Source organism: Poecilia mexicana, unplaced genomic scaffold (genome assembly GCF_051168715.1).
Source record: "Poecilia mexicana isolate PSO_F unplaced genomic scaffold, ASM5116871v1 scaffold_12, whole genome shotgun sequence".
Taxonomy (NCBI): Eukaryota; Metazoa; Chordata; class Actinopteri; order Cyprinodontiformes; family Poeciliidae; genus Poecilia; species Poecilia mexicana.
In genome coordinates this window covers 24,226,294-24,246,218 of record NW_028263381.1, presented here as the reverse complement: position 1 = coordinate 24,246,218, position 19,925 = coordinate 24,226,294, and the positions used below count along the sequence as shown (strand labels likewise).

Sequence of the window (19,925 nt, the reverse complement as noted above, 5' to 3'; positions counted from 1 at the left end):
CACTTTTTGCAGTTTCTTTGTGATACCAGAACTATTTCACTTAAACATTTAATTTCCTGAGATATTGTCAATTTATTTTCAAGCAAAACTCTCAAAAAGAGCTGAGGATTTATTAGTTTTGATTACATTGTGCAGCTAAATATGGACATTTATTAGTTTTTTGTTTGTTTTTAAGGTTTGCATCGCAACACCTCGTGTTTCTGAGCCATGATCGCTGTGCTGATTACCTTTCCATTGGATCCAAGCACCTGGACCTGCTGACGGCGTCCATCAGTCCACCGCCTGCCGGATCATCACAACATGGACTAACGTTTTATTTACAGTACTTGGTTAAACTATGATCTTGAAACCGGAGCACCAGATATGCAAAAATCTACCTGCAGACTTTGTTGGCAGACAAAGTCTGCAGGTAGACACTGCAGACTTTGAGACTGCAGTCATCCTGGACCGGGCTGAGCCGGTCTTGTAGTTAGTCATATAATTTAATATACTGAATAAGGATGAATAATATAACTTACAAGATTTTTTTTCATACCAGATTTGATTTTAATCGATTCCTCCCATCCTCAGTTTCTATAATAAAATCACAGAAAATACTTTCAAAAAGTGCCTTTATTCAATCATCTGTTCTGTGAGTTGCATAAAGGAGCATTACGGTCAGGATACAAGAAATTTTAATTGCAAGTATGCAGTCATCGTTACAGCAGAATAAAGATGCAATTTTATAACAATGTCTTAAAATTACAAGATATTTTAATGAGAAATAAAGATTCAGATTGATCTGACGTAACCAGCTCAGTCTATGTGGTTCTGACATTTGTCAGCAATCAAGAGGATGCAGATTTCCACCTCAACTGACCAGGGAAGGATTAAGGTAAAAATAAAAAATAGAGCAAATACTGTAAAGAAAATGGAAAAAGCAACTGATATAAATACTTTCTATATAAAGAAAAACAAAAAACGTTAATAGCAGGAGAAAAGTTGTTAGCAACATTAGCTCAGCCAATCTCTCCCTCCAGGAAGCCATGAAACAGAAATCCTGTCCAACTCCAACTATAATAAAGATTAAAAAAGAGAAAGAAAACGGAAAGTTAAAATAACAAATAATACCAATTTAATAATTCAGATCTAATGCGTTCTGGAATCTATTGACATTTCACAAATTTCACAAACCAATTAGAAGGTTTCACAAATGTTTTATTTATTCTGCTGTCAGTACAGAATAATCTAGTTAGGTTTGAAATGTCTAGATGTTGTAGCTTTTAAAGTACAACTCATTAAAAAAAGCTCAAGATAGCGAAAAATTTAGTGTAATCGCCCTTTAGCTATTTTCCGAATTAGATGCTACATTCGGAAGCTAACGTCAGCTTCGACCGATAGCTGGGGCACAATATAGACAGATCTATATATGTTTATATAGATAGATATCTTTATCTATCTATAAAGCAAAGATATGTAGATTGCACACTGCAGAGCTAATCATAACGTTTACATAGCTTGTCCCTGTTAGCTACGTACGTGAGACATATGAGGCATCATGGTGAATATAAAAGATTTATTAACTTACCTTGGAAGTTATTGTGAGGTTTAGAAACTTTCTCCAGCTGAACAGAAACAAAACTGAAGTTATTATCTTTGGACCTAAAGGGGAACGAACTAGAATCAATGCTCAGCTTCAGTTATTACAACTGAAAACCAGCGATCAGCCCGAAACCTGGGAGTAGTGATGGACTCTGAGCTGAACCTTCAGAGCCACATTAAGACAGTCACAAAGTCGGCCTTCTATCACCTGAAGAACATCTCCAGGATTAGAGGACTGATGTCTCAGCGAGATCTAGAGAAACTCATCCATGCGTTTATCTTTAGCCGCATTGATTACTGCAACAGCGTCTTCACAGGTCTGACTAATAAACCAATCAAACAGCTGCAGCTGATCCAGAAGCTGCTGCTGCTGTTCTCACTAAAACCAGGAAGATAGAGACATAACACCAGTTTTAAAGTCCCGACACTGGCTCCCTGTAGCTCAGAGGATAGACTTTAAAATACTGTTGTTAGTTTATAAATCACTGAACGGTTTAGCACCACAATACATTAAAGATCTGTTATTGCTGTACCAACCGTCTAGACCCCTCAGATCTTCTGGTTCTGGTCTGCTCTGCATCCCCAGAACCAGAACCAAACGAGGAGAAGCCGCATTCAGTTTCTATGCACCACAAATCTGGAACAAACTTCCAGAAAACTGTAAAGCAGCTGAAACACTGAGAGCCTTTAAATCTCAACTTAAAACCCTGTTTAGAGTTGCTTATGGCTAAATTAGGGTTTTGATGTCTTCGATGTTTTTAATGTTTTTATCTTATCTGTAAAGCATAGATATGTAGATTGCACACTGCACAGATAATCAAAACACAACCTTTACGTTCAACTTTTGTTGTTTTAGCAATTTAATTAATGTGTCATGAATTTTGCTCATATTGTAGAAGCATCAGAATGAATTATGAGCCATTTGGAAAAGCTGTGAAATTGAATGGTACCACATTTGGAGCAGGAAGTTTAATAGATTGATCCTCATAAAGTTGTAGAAACGTGATTAAGTGAGCCTCCCACTGCTGCCAACAAGCTGCCCCTGAACAGGACACATCCAGGGTAATATTACAGCCACTGGTTTCGGCCTAAAGACAGAAGTGAGATGTGGCTGTGAAATGTAGAGACTGGACTGGAACCAAGGATGGTTGAACCTTCTCACTTATATACGGCACCAGCAGCAACCAGTTTGATTGGTTTCAGCAGAGAAATGCCTGGGATCTCGCACTGGTCTGAATGTGACACTGGACACCCATGGGAAAACTATTTGAACATTTCTAACATTAGAAAGTAATACTACGAGCGATTCTGCCAAAGAGACAGACACATGCATCAGCAGAGGATCTGTGGGAAATGGAGTCATAGAATAAACAAAGCAACTTTCATTTGTCATTTCTTTGAGCTAACTGCTACCACACATTGTCTGCTGGTTCATGACGGTCCACTTCATATGCATATGTTTGTTGTTGCGCAACCCCCCCCCCCCTTCTCTCTCTCTCTACTTCCCCTTCTGAGAGGAGGGAGATGTTGCTCTCCAGCTCTCCGTCTAACGGGTCCGAGAAGCCTCTAACTCCTGAGTATTACTACAGATGAGAATATAGAGAACATTCTGTTCTCTAGCCTGGTTTCTAACGACCTCCACCCAGATGTCCCACCCTTTTTCACCCGGTGACTTAGCCAGATAAAGCAGCCCGCAATCAGCTTCACAGAGCACACCTGTTACCAGTCGCTCTTTCTCTTTATTACAACTTGCACTTGTTACTGAACCAGGTAGGTTTTAGTGACTCGGGCGAGTCCCAAGGGTGTTGTTTTAGTTTTGGCTAAAAGCAACCTATAAAACATTTTCCACCTTCTCCTCCCAGAATCAAACTTCATAGCTATTTTACAACCATCAAAGAACTTTAAGGTGACTCATTAACTGAATGTCCACAACATCTTTCAGATTTCCTTAATGCTAATTATTTTATTAGTAAGGCAGTTTTGCAAGGGTCAGTACAGCTTAAGTCAGTAGCAGAAATAATCAAATAAGTAAAATCAATAATCTAATCTATCTGTCCCTAACGCTGACACTGTAAACTAAAAAAGAAAAACTTTGAGAGAGACGGACGGAGTTTGGCATTTTGAACCCCAGAACTGGCCTGATGATGAAAAAGGTGTTGCAGCAGCAGGAGGCTCCCAGTACAGGAAGAGTACTGAGTCAGAGCGGCAGATCTCGGGCCTCAGGGTGACTTCCTCAGGCGCGTAGCAGCCCTCTCCTTCTTGTCTTGCAGCTCTGTAGCTCCTTTCTCCTCGTCTCACCATCTTTCTGGTCCATGGAGATGTAGAAGAGCTGGTCTCACGGAAGGAACACACCAGTTCTTCCTCTTTGCCTTTGTCTTTATCTTCATCTTTGCCTTGGTCTTTTTCTTTGTCAATATTCTTATAATCAAACCAACATCAACCACTGGTTAAACCAATATTAATTATTGTTTTAATCATAAGTTATCATTATTAATTTAAGTATTTTACTCTGGGTTTTATCCAATTCCTCAAAATGTTTAGATTTTATTCTTTAAACCTTCAATGCCCTGAAATGAGCAGTCTGAACTATTTTTAAACACAAGCAGGCTGGAAACTTCCTCTTTCTTCAGGAAACCTGCTCTTCCTGTTTCATAATTCTCTTTCTGTCAGACTATGATTTTTATGATTAAATAGAAACAAGTAGAATTAAAGCAAAGTTTGCAAGACACAATAACACACACACAACCAGATTAATTTTATTACCGTCTGACTCTACTGTTGGGTCTTGATGTCACCTTTATAATCAGTTTTAAAGATACTTTATTTATTGTTATTATTAAACTGAAATCTCCAGCATGAGGAAGTGGGATGAGCTCCACTTTTCTCGACAAGCTCGGATGCAACAGAGCTTTTGGGTCAATAGTTTATGTGCTGATGTTGCAAAAAGAATGATGAGGATGAGTGTGTCAACCTTCATCTTATGTCATCACTGGTGATGAATCCAGGAGTCCTGCCGTCTCTTCTTGGGTTCCTTTGCGCTTCCTGCTGCCCTGCTGTACTAAGCCAGGTGGGCGAACGGTGGAAGCTCCTCTTAGGGAGGAGGTTCTGCAGCCTTGACCTTCCTCAGGGTTTCCAACAGCAGGTGGTTCAGTGCTGAATGGCCTGCAGTGGCTGTTGTGAATCCAGGAAGTGCCCTTTGACCTTTAGACCTGTGTGAGTGGCCAGGAGAACCTGGAAGTGTCCCAACCAAAGCCTGGATTTCCAGTGGCAGTGAGGACAGGAGGGAGAGCAGCTTTCACAGCCTGATGGGGGAGAGAGAGAGAGACTTACAATATTCTAACATGTTATCTTCCATTAGGTTAGTTGTTAGTATTGTTGGATCTTTGCAGATTTCTCCTGCAGAGAAGATTTCTCTGCAGAAATCTTCTCTGCAGATTTCTGCAGAGAAATCTGCAGGAGTACCGGGTACTGAACATAGGTGACACTGACGGCTTTGTTTCTACACAACATGCAGCCAATTTGTTTTTGATCGTCCCATTGTCCGTCTGCAGCGCTCCACCAGATTGTGAATGATTAACACAAACTAAACAGTTTGTGAGCTACTGTTGCCTTCCACTCTGCATTCAGCTTCTTTCATCCACACATTCATCATATTTTTCCTTTCTCTAATTTCTTTTTAGTTTTTCTGCCTTTTTTGTTTCTTTGCATTTCTCACCAAGCTATGTTTGCACCTGTTTTCTTCGATTTACATTTCTTCAGATCTCAGACTCCCCTCATCCAAATAGCAGTTGGACTGAAGTTTAACTCCTTCATCTGGTCGATGCATCCGATCTCCTGTCGCCCTCGACCTCTCCAACTCGCTGGATCCTGTTTGTGGTGAAATTATCTTTAACAGTCTGAGGAAAACTGTATAAAAACCAGAGAGAATATAAATTCTTTGTCAATATTTATTTGTAGGTTTTACAGCATTTGGAGTCTCTGCTCACTAAACACAGTCAGGAGAAAGAGCCTCAGGCAAAACACAGCAAACTGTTTATAGGAAACGTTTCATTGAATTCACACAGTTTAACAATCTACTTAGCTACAAAACAGACTGCAAGCATACGCATTTTATTTCATAAAGCAAATTAAACATTATGGATGTCATAAGAATGCAAAAAGAAAATATTCTACAACTCTATAATAATCCAGAGTTCAGAGAAACGGCTTCAGAAGACTTTCCCATGATCACAAGCTTTACACAAGAATCATAACACTGTTATGCATTGATCCACTCATAATCATAGTAACCATAAAATGTTCCATCCCATCTGCAGGCTAAGACAGACATGTAGCCGACCTGTTTGTTGCTACCTGTACTTGGTCTGCCAGTCACCAGAACCTCATTATTCACACAGAGTTCGTTTGTCCTTTACAAAGCTGTTGAAATAATAATTATATGCATCCATGAATTTCAGGCAGTGAAGCTCGTTTACAGCGTATGCACTCTTCGTGTTGATTAGTAGTTAACGTTATCGTAGTAGGAGATCGGAGGCAGCTTGTCCACATTGTCTGACATATTTTCTTCCTCCTTCTCGTACAGGTTGATCCCAACGGCAGCCATTTTGTTCATGTATCTCTCTCTGGTATTTTGGTCAAGAGTGTCCACATGTTTTCTTGTTGTTCTCAAAGCAATGGGTCCGTTATGCATTGTACATGCACTTCCCTACTAAGATGGCGCGGATCACTTCTGGTTCAGACTTGATGGAACTGGATGTATTGGATCGGTTATCATGGCAGTGAAGACATACACCACCTACAGGCAGGTCACAGTATTACAAGCCAGGATCAACCCCAAATATCCTATCATATGCTATCCTTGCAAGGTTGATGAAGAGCAGATTTTGATGAAGTGGGTTTTCTGTAACATTTTGTTGAATGTTTGCTTCTTTTATAAGTTTTACTTAAGTAGGTTTAGTCCAGATACAAATTTCTGAATGTTGAACTTCCTTCCTGCTGCAGGAGCACAGAGACGTTTCATCATAGATACGCAGACGGATAGATTTCCAGGAGTCTGAAACACGTCTCTGCTCCTTCCTGTGGATGTGAAATGAAGATCCTTTTCTCCTGGTTCCTTCAGACTGCAGTCTCCTCCTCTAAGCTGCCTTCAGCTCTGGATCCTTCATCATGATGGCTGTTTTCTGGTCCAGACTTCTGGTTTCTCCTGGCCTGGAAACAGAGGATGGTTCAGCTTCAATGCAAGAACTTTCCCAACTGAACACATCATGCATGATACATGCAGTACCTTAAAGTAGAGGACCAGGACTGATCCCAGCAAACCCAGCAGGACGACAACCAGTTTGATGATCAAAGCAGTGAGAGAGGCTGAAACCCAACGAAACAGATTCAGGATCAGCTTTCATCAGACGAGTCAAACTAGAAATGTACAATAATCATATAGACCCTTGTTTTCATGCTGCCTGCAGATCTGATCATGAACATTGACATCATCAATCCTCCTCTCTGACCTCATGATTGAGGCAGACAGCTGCTGGTTCACCTGAAGCAGAACTTCTCCTGATGGACTCCATGAGTTTACCTGAGACAGTGAGGTTGAGAGGCTGGCTCATAGAGGAGAAGTTATGGGAGAAAACGTAGACGTGGTAAACGCAGCGGTAGGTTCCTTGGTGGGCGTGGCCAGCAGCGGCGAACAGGAAGAGGGCGGAGTGATTAACAGCTGGCAGGGTGTGGTTCAGAGTGTAGTTAGAGGAGCTGAAGATGAGCTGGAAGGAGCCGCCTTCATACTGAGGTCTGATGGAGCACATGATGCTGAAATCTGAGCCAATGAGGAGCTCAGACCCCTGCTTTCTGGCTGTGGAGACCCCGTCAGTGGAGGAAGAGAGGAAGATGAGCGGCTCAACCAGCAGACCTGGGAACGCAGAGGAAACACAGAGACAACTGGATCTAATCCCAGGTGGAAAACAAGATGGCATGCATGAGAACGAGACAGGAGCTCATCAGACTGGTTGTCATGCTAGCATGTTTATACAGGGTTACTAGCACCTTTATGACAGATTTTTAGTCTGTCAGTAATATTTAAACCATTTTTAGTTTCCCTCTCCTCAAGGTTTCAGGTTCTTAGTTAAAGGTGACGGTTTCTCTGCAGACATCTGGAACCTGATGAAGAAACATTTTAAAACACAGAAATATGAGAGTTCAGAGTTACCTGAGCAGATGAACTCAAGGATCTGATCACTGTTCATATCATGAGGTAAACAGTTCTTTAATCCAGAACCTGACTTCAAACAGTCAGACATGATCTCCCAAACTGGTCTCTTTGAAGCTTCCTTTGAATCTCTTACTGAAACAGCAGAACCACAGTCCAGTTCAGCACAAACTACAACAGCGGCTGAGTTCTTGTCCCAGTCATGAATCCAAGTATCCACTGGTCTCCAGTCTTCCTGATGTTTCATCTCCAGTCTCCCGGCACATCGGCTGGTCTCTCCCACCAACCTGATGTTGACTTGACCTGAGCAGAGACAGAGAGTTCATTAATGCAGGAAGTGAAGCAGTGAACAGCAGCAGGTCTGCAGATCCTCCTCTACCTGAACAGGTGAGTCCAACAGCTTGACCAGGTGAGCAGCTGTTTCTAACTGAACTCTTCCTGCTGCTGCAGTTCAGCAGAGCAGACTCACTGCCTTCACACAGGAACTCTCTGCTCCCCACTGGAGCCTCTGCTTCTCCATAGAGCGCCCCCTGGAGGACTGAAGGAGGCCCACAGCCAATCTCCCTGCAGAGCACCTCTGCATCCTGCAGGTCAAAGTCTTTTTCACACACTGAGGACCACGACTGGTTGGTCTTCACCTCCAGTCTGCCTGAGCACCGGTTGGTCCCTTGAACCAGCCTGACTGAGTCTGAGGATGCAGAAAGAAAAAAGGTTTCAAATCCTTCAGAACTTTATTTTTCTAGATACACATGGAAACAACTTTGGGTTTGAAAAACATAAAGGTCAAGAAAACTAAACGAGAAAACTTTAGAGCATCAAAGGTGGACTGAAACCGACTGTATCTGGGATTTTATCATTTTTATTTCTGCTGAATTTATCATATTTTTGGATCATAAACTTGATCAGAAACTCACAAAATGTCAAACAATCTTTGTTCCTTGTGAAATTGTCATTTCAGTGGAATTAAAAATAAATGAGGCAAAATGGCTCAACAGCGCCCCCTATTGCAGCCAGGCCAACAACCATAACAAACAAAAGGTTTTCCTGTTATTTGCTCTAAAAACAGGAAGTCCACCATTTTGGATCAAATAAAATTTCTGTAGATTTTCAGGTTTTGAAAATGTCTGATTTCCTTGAACTCCTCCTGGGATTTTGATGCATCGACTTCAAAGCAGCAGAGATTAAAAGTTATTAAAATGATGAATTTTTGTTCATCTGTTTGGGCTAAACTGAGAACTTTATCTGGATATTTAAATTATTTTAGTTTCCCTCTCCTCAAGGTTTCATGTTCTTAGTTAAAGGTGACGGTTTCTCTGGAACCTGATGAAGAAACATTTTAAAACACAGAAATATGAGAGTTCAGAGTTACCTGAGCAGATCAACTCAATGCTCTGATCAATTTTTGTATCAAAAGGTAAACAGATCTTTAATGCAAATCCTGACTTCAAACAGTCAGACATGATCCCCCAAACTGGTCTCTCTGAAGCTTCCTCTGAATTTCTTGCTGAAACAGCAGAACCACAGTCCAGTTCAGCACAAACTACAGCAGCTGAGTTAATGTCCCAGTTGGGACCCCCAACAGCCACTGGTCTCCAGTCTTCTTGATGTTTCATCTCCAGTCTCCCGGCGCATCGGCTGTTCTCTCCCACCAACCTGATGTTGTCTGGACCTGAGCAGAGACAGAGAGTTCATTAATGCAGGAAGTGAAGCAGTGAACAGCAGCAGGTCTGCAGATCCTCCTCTACCTGAACAGGTGAGTCCAACAGCTTGACCAGGTGAGCAGCTGTTTCTAACTGAACTCTTCCTGCTGCTGCAGTTCAGCAGAGCAGACTCACTGCCTTCACACAGGAACTCTCTGCTCCCCACTGGAGCCTCTGCTTCTCCATAGAGCGCCCCCTGGAGGACTGAAGGAGGCCCACAGCCAATCTCCCTGCAGACCACCTCTGCATCCTGAAGGTCAAAGTCTTTTTCACACACTGAGGACCACGACTGGTTGGTCTTCACCTCCAGTCTGCCTGAGCACCGGTTGGTCCCTTGAACCAGCCTGACTGAGTCTGAGGATGCAGAAAGAAAAAAGGTTTAAAATCCTTCAGAACTTTATTTTTCTAGATACACATGGAAACATCTCTCGGTTTGAAAATAATACAAAGAAAATGTTAATAAAACCAAACTAGAAAGGTTCACAGCATCAAAGGTGGACTGAAACCGACTGTATCTGGGATTTTATCATTTTTATTTCTGCTCAATTTATCATATTTTTGGGACATAAACATGTTCAGAAACTCACAAAATGTCAAACAATATCTAGGCTCTGTGAAATTGTTAATATTTCAGTGGAATTGAAAATAAACTTTGCAAATTTGCTCAACAGCGCCCCCTAGTTCAATAAGGCCAACAACCATAACAAACAAAAGGTTTTCCTGCTATTTGCACTAAAAACAGGAAGTCCACCATTTTGGATCAAATAAAATTTTCTGTAGATTTTCAGGTTTTGAAAATGTCTGATTTCCTTGAACTCCTCCTGGGATTTTGATGCATCGACTTCAAAGCAGCAGAGATTAAAAGTTATTAAAATGATGAGTTTTTGTTCATCTATTTGGGCTAAACTGAGAACCTAATCTGGATATTTAAATTATTTTAGTTTCCCTCTCCTCAAGGTTTCAGGTTCTTAGTTAAAGGTGACGGTTTCTCTGCAGACATCTGGAACCTGATGAGGAAACATTTTAAAACACAGAAATATGAGAGTTCAGAGTTACCTGAACAGATCAACTCAATGCTCCGATCAAAGTTTATATCATCAGGTATACAGTTCTTTAGTGTAGATCTTGACTTCAAACAGTCAGACATGATCCCCCAAACTGGTCTCTCTGAAGCTTCCTCTGAATCTCTTACTGAAACAGCAGAACCACAGTCCAGTTCAGCACAAACTACAGCAGCTGAGTTCTTGTCCCAGTAATCAAACCTAACAGCCAGTGGTCTCCAGTAGTCTTGGTGCAACATCTCCAGTCTCCCGGCGCATCGGCTGGTCTCTCCCTCCAACCTGATGTTGTCTGAACCTGAGCAGAGACAGAGAGTTCATTAATGCAGGAAGTGAAGCAGTGAACAGCAGCAGGTCTGCAGATCCTCCTCTACCTGAACAGGTGAGTCCAACAGCTTGACCAGGTGAGCAGCTGTTTCTAACTGAACTCTTCCTGCTGCTGCAGTTCAGCAGAGCAGACTCACTGCCTTCACACAGGAACTCTCTGCTCCCCACTGGAGCCTCTGCTTCTCCATAGAGCGCCCCCTGGAGGACTGAAGGAGGCCCACAGCCAATCTCCCTGCAGAGCACCTCTGCATCCTGCAGGTCAAAGTCTTTTTCACACACTGAGGACCACGACTGGTTGGTCTTCACCTCCAGTCTGCCTGAGCACCGGTTGGTCCCTTGAACCAGCCTGACTGAGTCTGAGGATGCAGAAAGAAAAAAGGTTCTTCAACATTTTCACTGAATTTGGTTCCAGTTTGTTCAGCAAAGCTACATCACTGCAGACTCTGAGTGGAGGAACGAACCAGAGAGGGGAGCTGGGCAGTTTCATTAATAAATCTAGTGTTTAATGTTCTTATCGTCTCCCTGTGCTGCAGGCCCTGGAGATCAGTGGAAAAAGATCAACTTAAACAGAGAAAATTACAACAGAACAAATAACCTATAAATGATCAATTATTCATTAGTAGTTCACCCTTTTATTGTCTGCTGCTGAACCAGTTGATAAAAACAAATGTGAGAACAGATTTAATCACAGAATAATAGAAAACTATCATCATCTTTTTACACGGTAAACTTAATTTGTGGAGGAAGTGCAATCTTTGTTCCGCCTCTTGGCTGTCAGCTTCTTCTCAGTGACATCCAGGTTTTTATAACCCTGAATCTGATCCACTGGTTCCTTTAATCTAAAAGTTCATTAAATCACTAACCTGGTAAAAACCAGCCCCTCTGTTCTACACTGCTTCGTCCAGAGAGTCTGGACTGTGTTGAGGTTTAAATTTTACCCAGTTGCTAAAGTTTGTCCATTATATGCAATGCATCAGATCCACACTAAGAAGTTTACTGGAAGTTTCATGGGCAACAAACATGATACAGAAATAATCCATTACCAATGTCAAGAGAACTGGCATGAACTTGTGAGATCTCTCTAGGTACACGCAGACAGCGGGGTAAAGGCCTGAGGAATAACAGTGATCCTGTATATTGATTTAAGGATGATTAAAGAAATGAAATACAAAATACATATGTGTGTAATAGTTGGAATGATCGAGGTTTTGTGATTACGATGAATAATTGAAATATATAATCTGTACTCTGTATTCACGATCTGTAATAACAGTGACAACTTGATTGTTGTATGATTTCAGATAATGACAAAACTAGTTGATTGTGTTTCATGATACATTATAAGAGGACTGTAGGTTTGAGTGCATGAGAAGGAAAAAAGGACTGTCACAGGCAGTACACTGAGCTGGGCGGAGGCCCCAGGACAACTGCCGAATGGCCAACAGGAGAAAAAAGAGAAGTATTGGACAAGAGTTGCAATAGTCAGACAAGAAAAATTTGGGTATTTCCAAATTCAGGGTGGAGTGGAGTTTGGGGAAGATGGGTGTTTTCCGATTGAATAATCGGGAAGGATGAGTCATGAGACCTCTCCCATACACAACTATGGGCCAAGAGGGTTTAAAAGCCAGCGAGCTGAGGAGGAAACCGTTCTTAGTCCGCGGCGCTGAAGGAGAGTCAACAAGAGGACGCAGACCAAAGAACAGCAGAGGACCACACCCTGGGACCAAGGGAAAAGTTGAGACTTCACGCCGCAAGAAAGGACAAGATCCGTCAGCCCCAACCTTGGCCCCTGAATCTGACCGTCTCCTCTGCCTCCACCCTACGATCACTGTTAAACTGCAGCAGACTTGGGGAAAAGACAAAGGTCACTAGGTGATGAAGATTCTGTCCGTCTAAAAGAGATCGGACGGATTGACTTTGTTGCTTTTCTGAAAGAGGACTTTGCCCCGCCAGGACAGAGACTCTGACCAAGGACGTTTAAAGGCTTCGGCTGCCAAGATCGACCAGCAACGGGTGTGAGTTGTCCTGCCCCTAAAGCCTCGCTCAGTGAGAATAGTGACACAGGTTAGGAATTTAGAAAGAGGAAAGGGTATGGTTAATTTTATAATTAGAGATTATACTTGTTACAATTGTATAATTCCTTCGACTAAACCTGCTTGTCATTTACCCCTGCTAAAGCTTGCTTAATAAAATATATAACAAAAATATTAATAGAGGTTGTGGACATTGAATTCAATTGAGTCATCGATTGTTGAGAGTTCTTCTGGTTTAAGAAAAATTTACACGCATGATTCTAGGAAGTTGGAGGCTTCGTACTTTCCTTTGGTGAGTAAGAATAATGGCCCTGGGACTTATATCTAAGTCACTAAATCCAATCTAGCCGATAACAAATGCACGTTATTTTCAGGAGAAAAGCTACCGTTAACAGGAGTGGTTGTTGAAGCAACGCGGTAGCGAGGGCTACTCTGCCGACTGTTTCTCAACTGGAAAGGGCCGTAACTTCTGGATCCGAAGGTAGTCAGTGCTAGACGAGTTTTCTCCGCCACCAGTTTAAACAGAATCTCTCTAATAAACCTATGATAGGGTAAGACCCAGGTTTTAGGGATTTTTCGGACCTGTTAGATAGAGAACTGGTCAGTAGTCAGTCGGTGGTGAAGTTAGGGTGTGGCTGGCTATTGCAGAATAACAAACACCAAGTACTGATAGATGATGTCACTCCATCAGGTTCATTTGCATATTGTGCACAACACAGAGAGCATATAAGACCATCAATAGTGAAACATTTCTGATTGAAAACTCTCCCAGCAGAGACAACATGAGTTTTATACCAAGGCTGAGGGAGAGGGTCTGGTTCTCATGCAGCTGCAGGAAAACATCTCCCAACCTTTAACCCAGACAGCTTCACTTGGTGAGAGTTCACCAGCATTTAGAATGAAGACAATATAACCAGCAGATTTTACCTGCAATAATTTGTCCACCACAAAAGAGAGAAAAGCCGAATGAGGCGGCTGTTCATGTTAATTCAGTATTTGGACGTGTTGCCAACATGGACTGAACTTCCTGTGCTGCAAATCAAGGCCTTCGTTCAAACTTCTTCTGTTCGCTGATTGGTCCAGTAGAAAATCTACCAGAGGGAATCCAGGTGAAGGAGAAGAAGCCCAGACTGCTTCAGAACAGGAAGGAAATGACCAGGATGTGAAATCACCTGAGCAGATGATCTGTAGATTGTCGTCATTATCTCTTTGTATCGACACCACAGATCCGCAGTGCAGCTGTCTGCAAGCTACAGCTGCTGATGTAAGGTTCCGGTCCCACTTCCAATAATTCACTGGTTTCCAGTCTCCCAGATCCTTCTTCTCCAGTCGGCCACCACAGCGACTCCTTCCTGCTGCCAGTCTGACTTCATCAGACAGAGCTGGAAGAAACAACATTTACATGTTGGCTTACAACAAGCAGAGACAGATTGATGTAGGATGTGCTGACAGGATCCTGTTGATGGTGTTTATGTGATCTTCTCTTAGAGGCAGAGCTATCAGGGATGGTTCTGATCACACCATCTTTATGCTGGAATGGCCTAGTTAAAGCCCAGACCTAAATGTTATTTATGCTCTGTAGTAATGCATGACATTTTTATGTCATTCAGCTTTTCTTTCCATTTATGTTTATGTGTTTACTGAGACCAACGGAAGTCAAATTCATTGTTTTTGTGTAAAAGTTGTCAAATCCACTTGATTCTGATTCTGGTTCTGGGTCTAGTTCTGGTTCAGATTCTGATTCTGGAGCTGGTTCAGCTGTGTGAAGCTGACACTCCACCCACGTCAAAAAATGCAGCAAATGATTAGTGCTCCGTTTGTGCAGGTTTGTGCCGTTAAAACTGTCGTTTGTGCAGCTTTAGTTTCTGAGATATTAAAAGTTATAATTTTTGCCGATGATGTAATCAGCTCCATACATTAAAAATTTTGCCTTGCCACAGTTACGTCACCGCCACCAACTGGTATGTAGTGTGGACCACAATGTCACCAAGTATTATATTATACAAATGACTAAATCTGATTTAAATTTATTTTGTGCTTTCAGAGTTTAAGATTCAGTCGATCACATTCACCTAATTAGGGGACAATTAATTTCACCTGCTGCAGGCTGTACTTCCTGTTTTAGTTCTTCGTTCGTTGCACATTCCTGTCACGTAAGTCTTGTTTTCGGTGTCATTTTTATGCAACTGGGTTGCTATATTTTTGTAGAGGAGGCACTACAGTATAAGTTGCGGCATAATCAACACAGTTAGAGTAAAATTCACTATAGGCTACATGTAAAATGGGACGGCTGATGATGTCATCGGCAAAAATTATCAGAAACTAAACCTGCACAAACGGAGCACTAACCATTCAGACTATTTGCTGCATTTTTTTTACGTGGGTGGGGTGTCAGCTTCACACAGCTGTTCTGATTCTGGTTCTGATTCTGGTTCTAATTCTGGTTCTGGTTCTGAGTGCAGAGCGATCATCATTATGTGCCTCAACAGCCTCAGATCGGGTTCCATAAGCTTAACATCTGTCTTCCTCCAGAATGAGTCGGACCCCCAGCAGTAGGAACTGGACCCATTTGGGCCGATCACTAAAACAATCTACCAGAAACAGAAATACTGACTGCAGCCGTCTAAAATCAAAGCTTAAATTCATGAACTCTCTGCCACCAAGTCACTAAACTGGTTCTGCTGAACTTAAGATCACTGCCAGCAAGAGGACTATTAGTTACTTCATCACTGAGCAGAACGTTGGTGTTCTGTTCCTGACAGAAACATGGTTGGATATCAATAATGACTCATCTGAACTAATTGAATCTGTGATTTTTAATTGCAACTTTTACATGAGAAGAGAAAACATGAAATCTGAGGAGGAGTTGCTACAATATATGAGGATTGATAAAAACTGTTAGGTTGATTTGTCTGTCCATCCATCCATCCATCCATCCATCCATCCATCCATCCATCCATCCATCCATCCATCTATCCATCCATCCATCCATCCATCCATTTTCTTCCACTTATCCGGGTCGGGTCGCGGGGGCAGCAGCTTCAGAAGGGAGGTCCCAAACTTCCCTCTCCCCAGCCACTTCTTCCAGCTCCTCTGGGGGAATCCCAAGGCGTTCCCAGGCCAGCCGAGAGACATAGTCCCTCCAGCGTGTCCTGGGTCTTCCTCGCGGCCTCCTCCTGGTGGGACATGAACACCTCACCAGGGAGGCGTCCAGGAGGCATCCTGACCAGATGCCCGAGCCTCAACTGGCTCCTCTTGACGTGGAGGAGCAGCGGCTCTACTCTGAGTCCTTCCCAGATGACCGAGCTTCTCACCCTATCTCTAAGGGAGAGCCCAGCCACCCTGCGGAGGAAACCCATTTCGGCCTCTTGTATCCGGGACCTCGTTCTTTCGGTCATGACCCAAAGCTCATGACCATAGATGAGGGTGGGAACGTAGATTGACTGGTAAATCGAGAGCTTCGCTTTTTGACTCAGCTCTCTCTTCACCACGACGGACCATTACAGCGCCCGCTTCACAACAGACGCCCCAATCCGCCTGTTGATCTCCCGCTCCCTTCTTCATGAACAAGATCCCCAGATACTTAAACTCCTCCACTTGAGGCAGGGCGACCCCCCTGACCTGGAGAAGGCTCTCTACCCTTTTCCGGCTCAAGACCATGGCCTCGGATTTGGAGGCACTGAGCCTCATCCCGGCCGCTTCACACTCGGCCGCGAACCTCTCCAGCGAGAGCTGCAGATCATGTTCCGATGAAGCCAACAGGACCACATCATCCGCAAAAAGCAGAGATGCGATCCTAAGGCCACCAAAACGGATCCCCTCAACACCTCGGCTGCGCCTAGAAATTCTGTCCATGAAAGTAATGAACAGAATCGGTGACAAAGGGCAGCCTTGGCGGAGTCCAACTCTCACCGGAAATGAGCCCGACTTACTGCCGGCAATGCGGACCAGACTCTGACACCGGTCATACAAGGACCTGACAGCCCGCATCAAAGGACCCGGTACCCCATACTCCCAGAGAACCCCCCACAAGGCCCCCCTAGGGACACGGTCGAACGCCTTCTCCAAGTCCACAAAACACATGTAGACCGGTTGGGCGAACTCCCAGACCCTCCAGGACCTGCTGAGGGTGTAGAGCTGGTCCAGTGTTCCACGACCAGGACGAAAACCACACTGCTCTTCCTGAATCCGAGGTTCGACTATCCAATGCACTGTCCTCTCCAGGACCCCTGAATAGACCTTACCAGGGAGGCTTAAGAGTGTGACCCCTCTGTAATTTTAGCACACCCTCCGGTCCCCCTTTTTGAACAGGGAGACCACCACCCCAGTCTGCCAATCCAGGGGAACTGCCCCTGATGTCCAAGCGATATTGCAGCGTCATGTGAGCCAACACAACCCTACAACATCCAGAGCCTTAAGGAACTTCGGGTGGATCTCATCCACCCCCGGGGCCCTGCCACCGAGGATGTTTTTGACCACCTCGGCGACCTCGTCCCCAGAGATTGGAGAGCCCAACCCAAAGTCCCCAGGCTCAGCTTCCTCAGCAGAAAATCCCATCATAAGTGGAAAACATCTTTATTGACTTTAATGGGTTTTATCCGTTATATGCATTGATCATGACTGATAGATAATTGTGGGAGATTTCAACATCCTTGTTTAACGAACCTGAAGACAGAGGAGATTAAAAGCTGATATTCTTTATCATTTTGGTTTAATTCAGCTTGTTAACCCAGCAACACACAATCAAGGTCACATTATGGTTCTGGTTCTGGTTCTGGTCATCAGTGAGGTGTGAATATTTCCAACGTCTCTGTAACTGATGTCTCCCTGTCTGATTATTTCACTGATATCTTTGAAACCACAATAATCATTAAGCCAAACAGCTTCAGTATAAAATGTTCTTCTACTGAAACACAGCAGAAACTTTAATCAGTTATATTTCCCCACTTCGCCTTCATGCTGCCACCTGCAGATGAGCTGCTAGATAACTTCCACCCTAACATCTCAGATATCATTGATTTAATTGCTCCCACTAAAGTGAAGGTTGTGTCTGTAAGAACAACATATGTGCCAACAGTCGGATCTGCAAGACGACTCTATGGTAGAACCGACCGTAAATGGAGTAAAACTCAACTTCACGTTTATCATGAAATCTATAAAGACTGAACTAAAGCATTCAAGGGAAACGCTCTTTGCAGAAACCGCAAACAGAAACATGAAGAATGATTGAGTTTTATTTGCCACAGTTGACAGGCTCACAAACCAGCTGACCTGCAGTCAAACACGGCCTGCACATTTCTTCAGAGGAAATTAGAAACTTAGAGGATTAATCTGCACATCCACATTAAATCCAATATCAATGCTGCACCTGAACATAACAAAGGCAGAATAAAATACACAATTTCAAATATTCAACTATAAAAACTTTGAATAAATTATAACCAAGTTCAGCTCCTGCCTTGATATCACACCCACAGCTTTTCTTCAGAAAGTCCTGCCTGTCATTTCATCTGATCTGATTCAAATAGTAACTCATGGCTCTCATCAGGCGTTTTCCCCCAGCAGTTTTCAAACCACTGATATAAAAACAACCATCTGAACAAATCATTCCTGCAGAATTACAGGCCGATCTCCAACCTTTCATTCATCAGCAAAATGACTGAAAAGCTGTTTCAACAATTAACTGCAAAACAACCGAAACACTGAGTTCCTTTAAATCTGGACTAAAACCCGGCTGGTCAGATTTGCTTTGAAACTAAATAAATGAAACACTGAACAACATTTTGATGTGTGACGACGGCACTTTGACTGAATGTACCGTTTACTGGTTTACTGAAGCACTTTGAACCGCCTTGGTGCTGAAATGTGCTTCACAAATAAACTTGATCGATTGGTTGATTGATTCTAATCTGCAGCAGGCAGTTCGACATCCTGCCTGAGACGCTCCCACGTCAGACGGAGCTCAGACGTTTTCACGAACACAACCGGCGGTACCAGAAGCTGGTCCAATGACCAGCAAACGGGCCTGACCAGAACCTCAGAGAGAACCTGTGGAGTCAAGAGGAAGATTTCATGCAGAAGGAGCCATTTTATGAGGCTCCACCTGTTTACTGCACAGATTCAGCGCTGGTGCAGAGTTTCTGCTGCTTCTCCTTATCAATCAGCCAATCAGATTTATTTTATAGCTCATTTCAGCAACAAGGCTGTTCGAAGTGTTTTACATCATTCAAACACAAAAAACAACCATTCTTGGTTTTATTGGCTCCTCAGCAGCAAGTAGAAAATATAAACATCACTAACTGTGTAGCAGCAGCTCTATGATCTGAGACCAGAAACTGTTTCCAGTTCTTTAGTTTGTAACATTTAACATGTTTATCAGCAGATCATTTTTAATTTGAACTCTAGTGAATATTAGTGTTTGATGAAAGTGGAGTCCTACCTGAGCTGCAGAGACACAGAAGCAGCATCAGAGCCGTTTGCTCCATGTTTCCTCTGATGTGGAGTGAAGCTTCGTCTCTTGATGTGATCAGGATGTGGCTCCAGACTCTGAAGACTTCCTACTTTAAGCTTTTTTATCTGCTGCTTCCTGAACGTCACAGTTCAGGTCTTTGGCTGCTTTCAGAGACGACGTCTCCTTCCTAGGAGCTCATCGTGAAGATGGGTTCATACTGGGCCTACTGGGATCCAGAGGTTCCACCAGTCTCTGTTGTTCCTGTGTTTAGTTCAGTCCTGGTTCTGCTTGTGGCCGGAGTGGATCCAGGTGTGTCATCCACTGAAAGGGAACCTGATGATGTTGGCAGCAGCAGCTCAGCTTCCCTCCAGGAAGGGGTCACAGCTGAACAGAAATGAGCCCAGGTGAGGCTGCTATGAGGAGGAGAAACAGAGAGAGAACATGAACTTAATGTCAGCATGACTGCAGACGGTGCAAGCAGGGTTTCCCCTCAGTGTATTATAAGCCTGGCAGCCCACCAGGCTTTACTCCGTCAGGATAAGCGTTGCTTGGTTATGTTACTTGGATAAT

At 43.2% G+C, this 19,925-nt stretch overlaps 1 protein-coding gene across 1 annotated transcript; it reads right to left on the bottom strand.

The window, feature by feature from the left end:
• Positions 1-5,514: 5,514 nt before the first annotated feature.
• Positions 5,515-19,548, bottom strand: LOC106910333 (scavenger receptor cysteine-rich type 1 protein M130-like). The gene is made up of 11 exons (XM_088011147.1): positions 19,344-19,548; positions 14,077-14,286; positions 10,919-11,227; positions 10,543-10,842; positions 9,532-9,840; positions 9,156-9,455; positions 8,166-8,474; positions 7,787-8,089; positions 7,121-7,489; positions 6,866-6,945; positions 5,515-6,789 (listed from the first exon to the last, which is right to left on the bottom strand). The coding sequence occupies exons 1-11, from the start codon at positions 19,387-19,389 to the stop codon at positions 6,697-6,699; spliced, it is 2,628 nt and encodes an 875-aa protein (XP_087867273.1). The 5' UTR covers positions 19,390-19,548; the 3' UTR covers positions 5,515-6,696.
• Between the last annotated feature and the right edge of the window lie 377 nt (positions 19,549-19,925).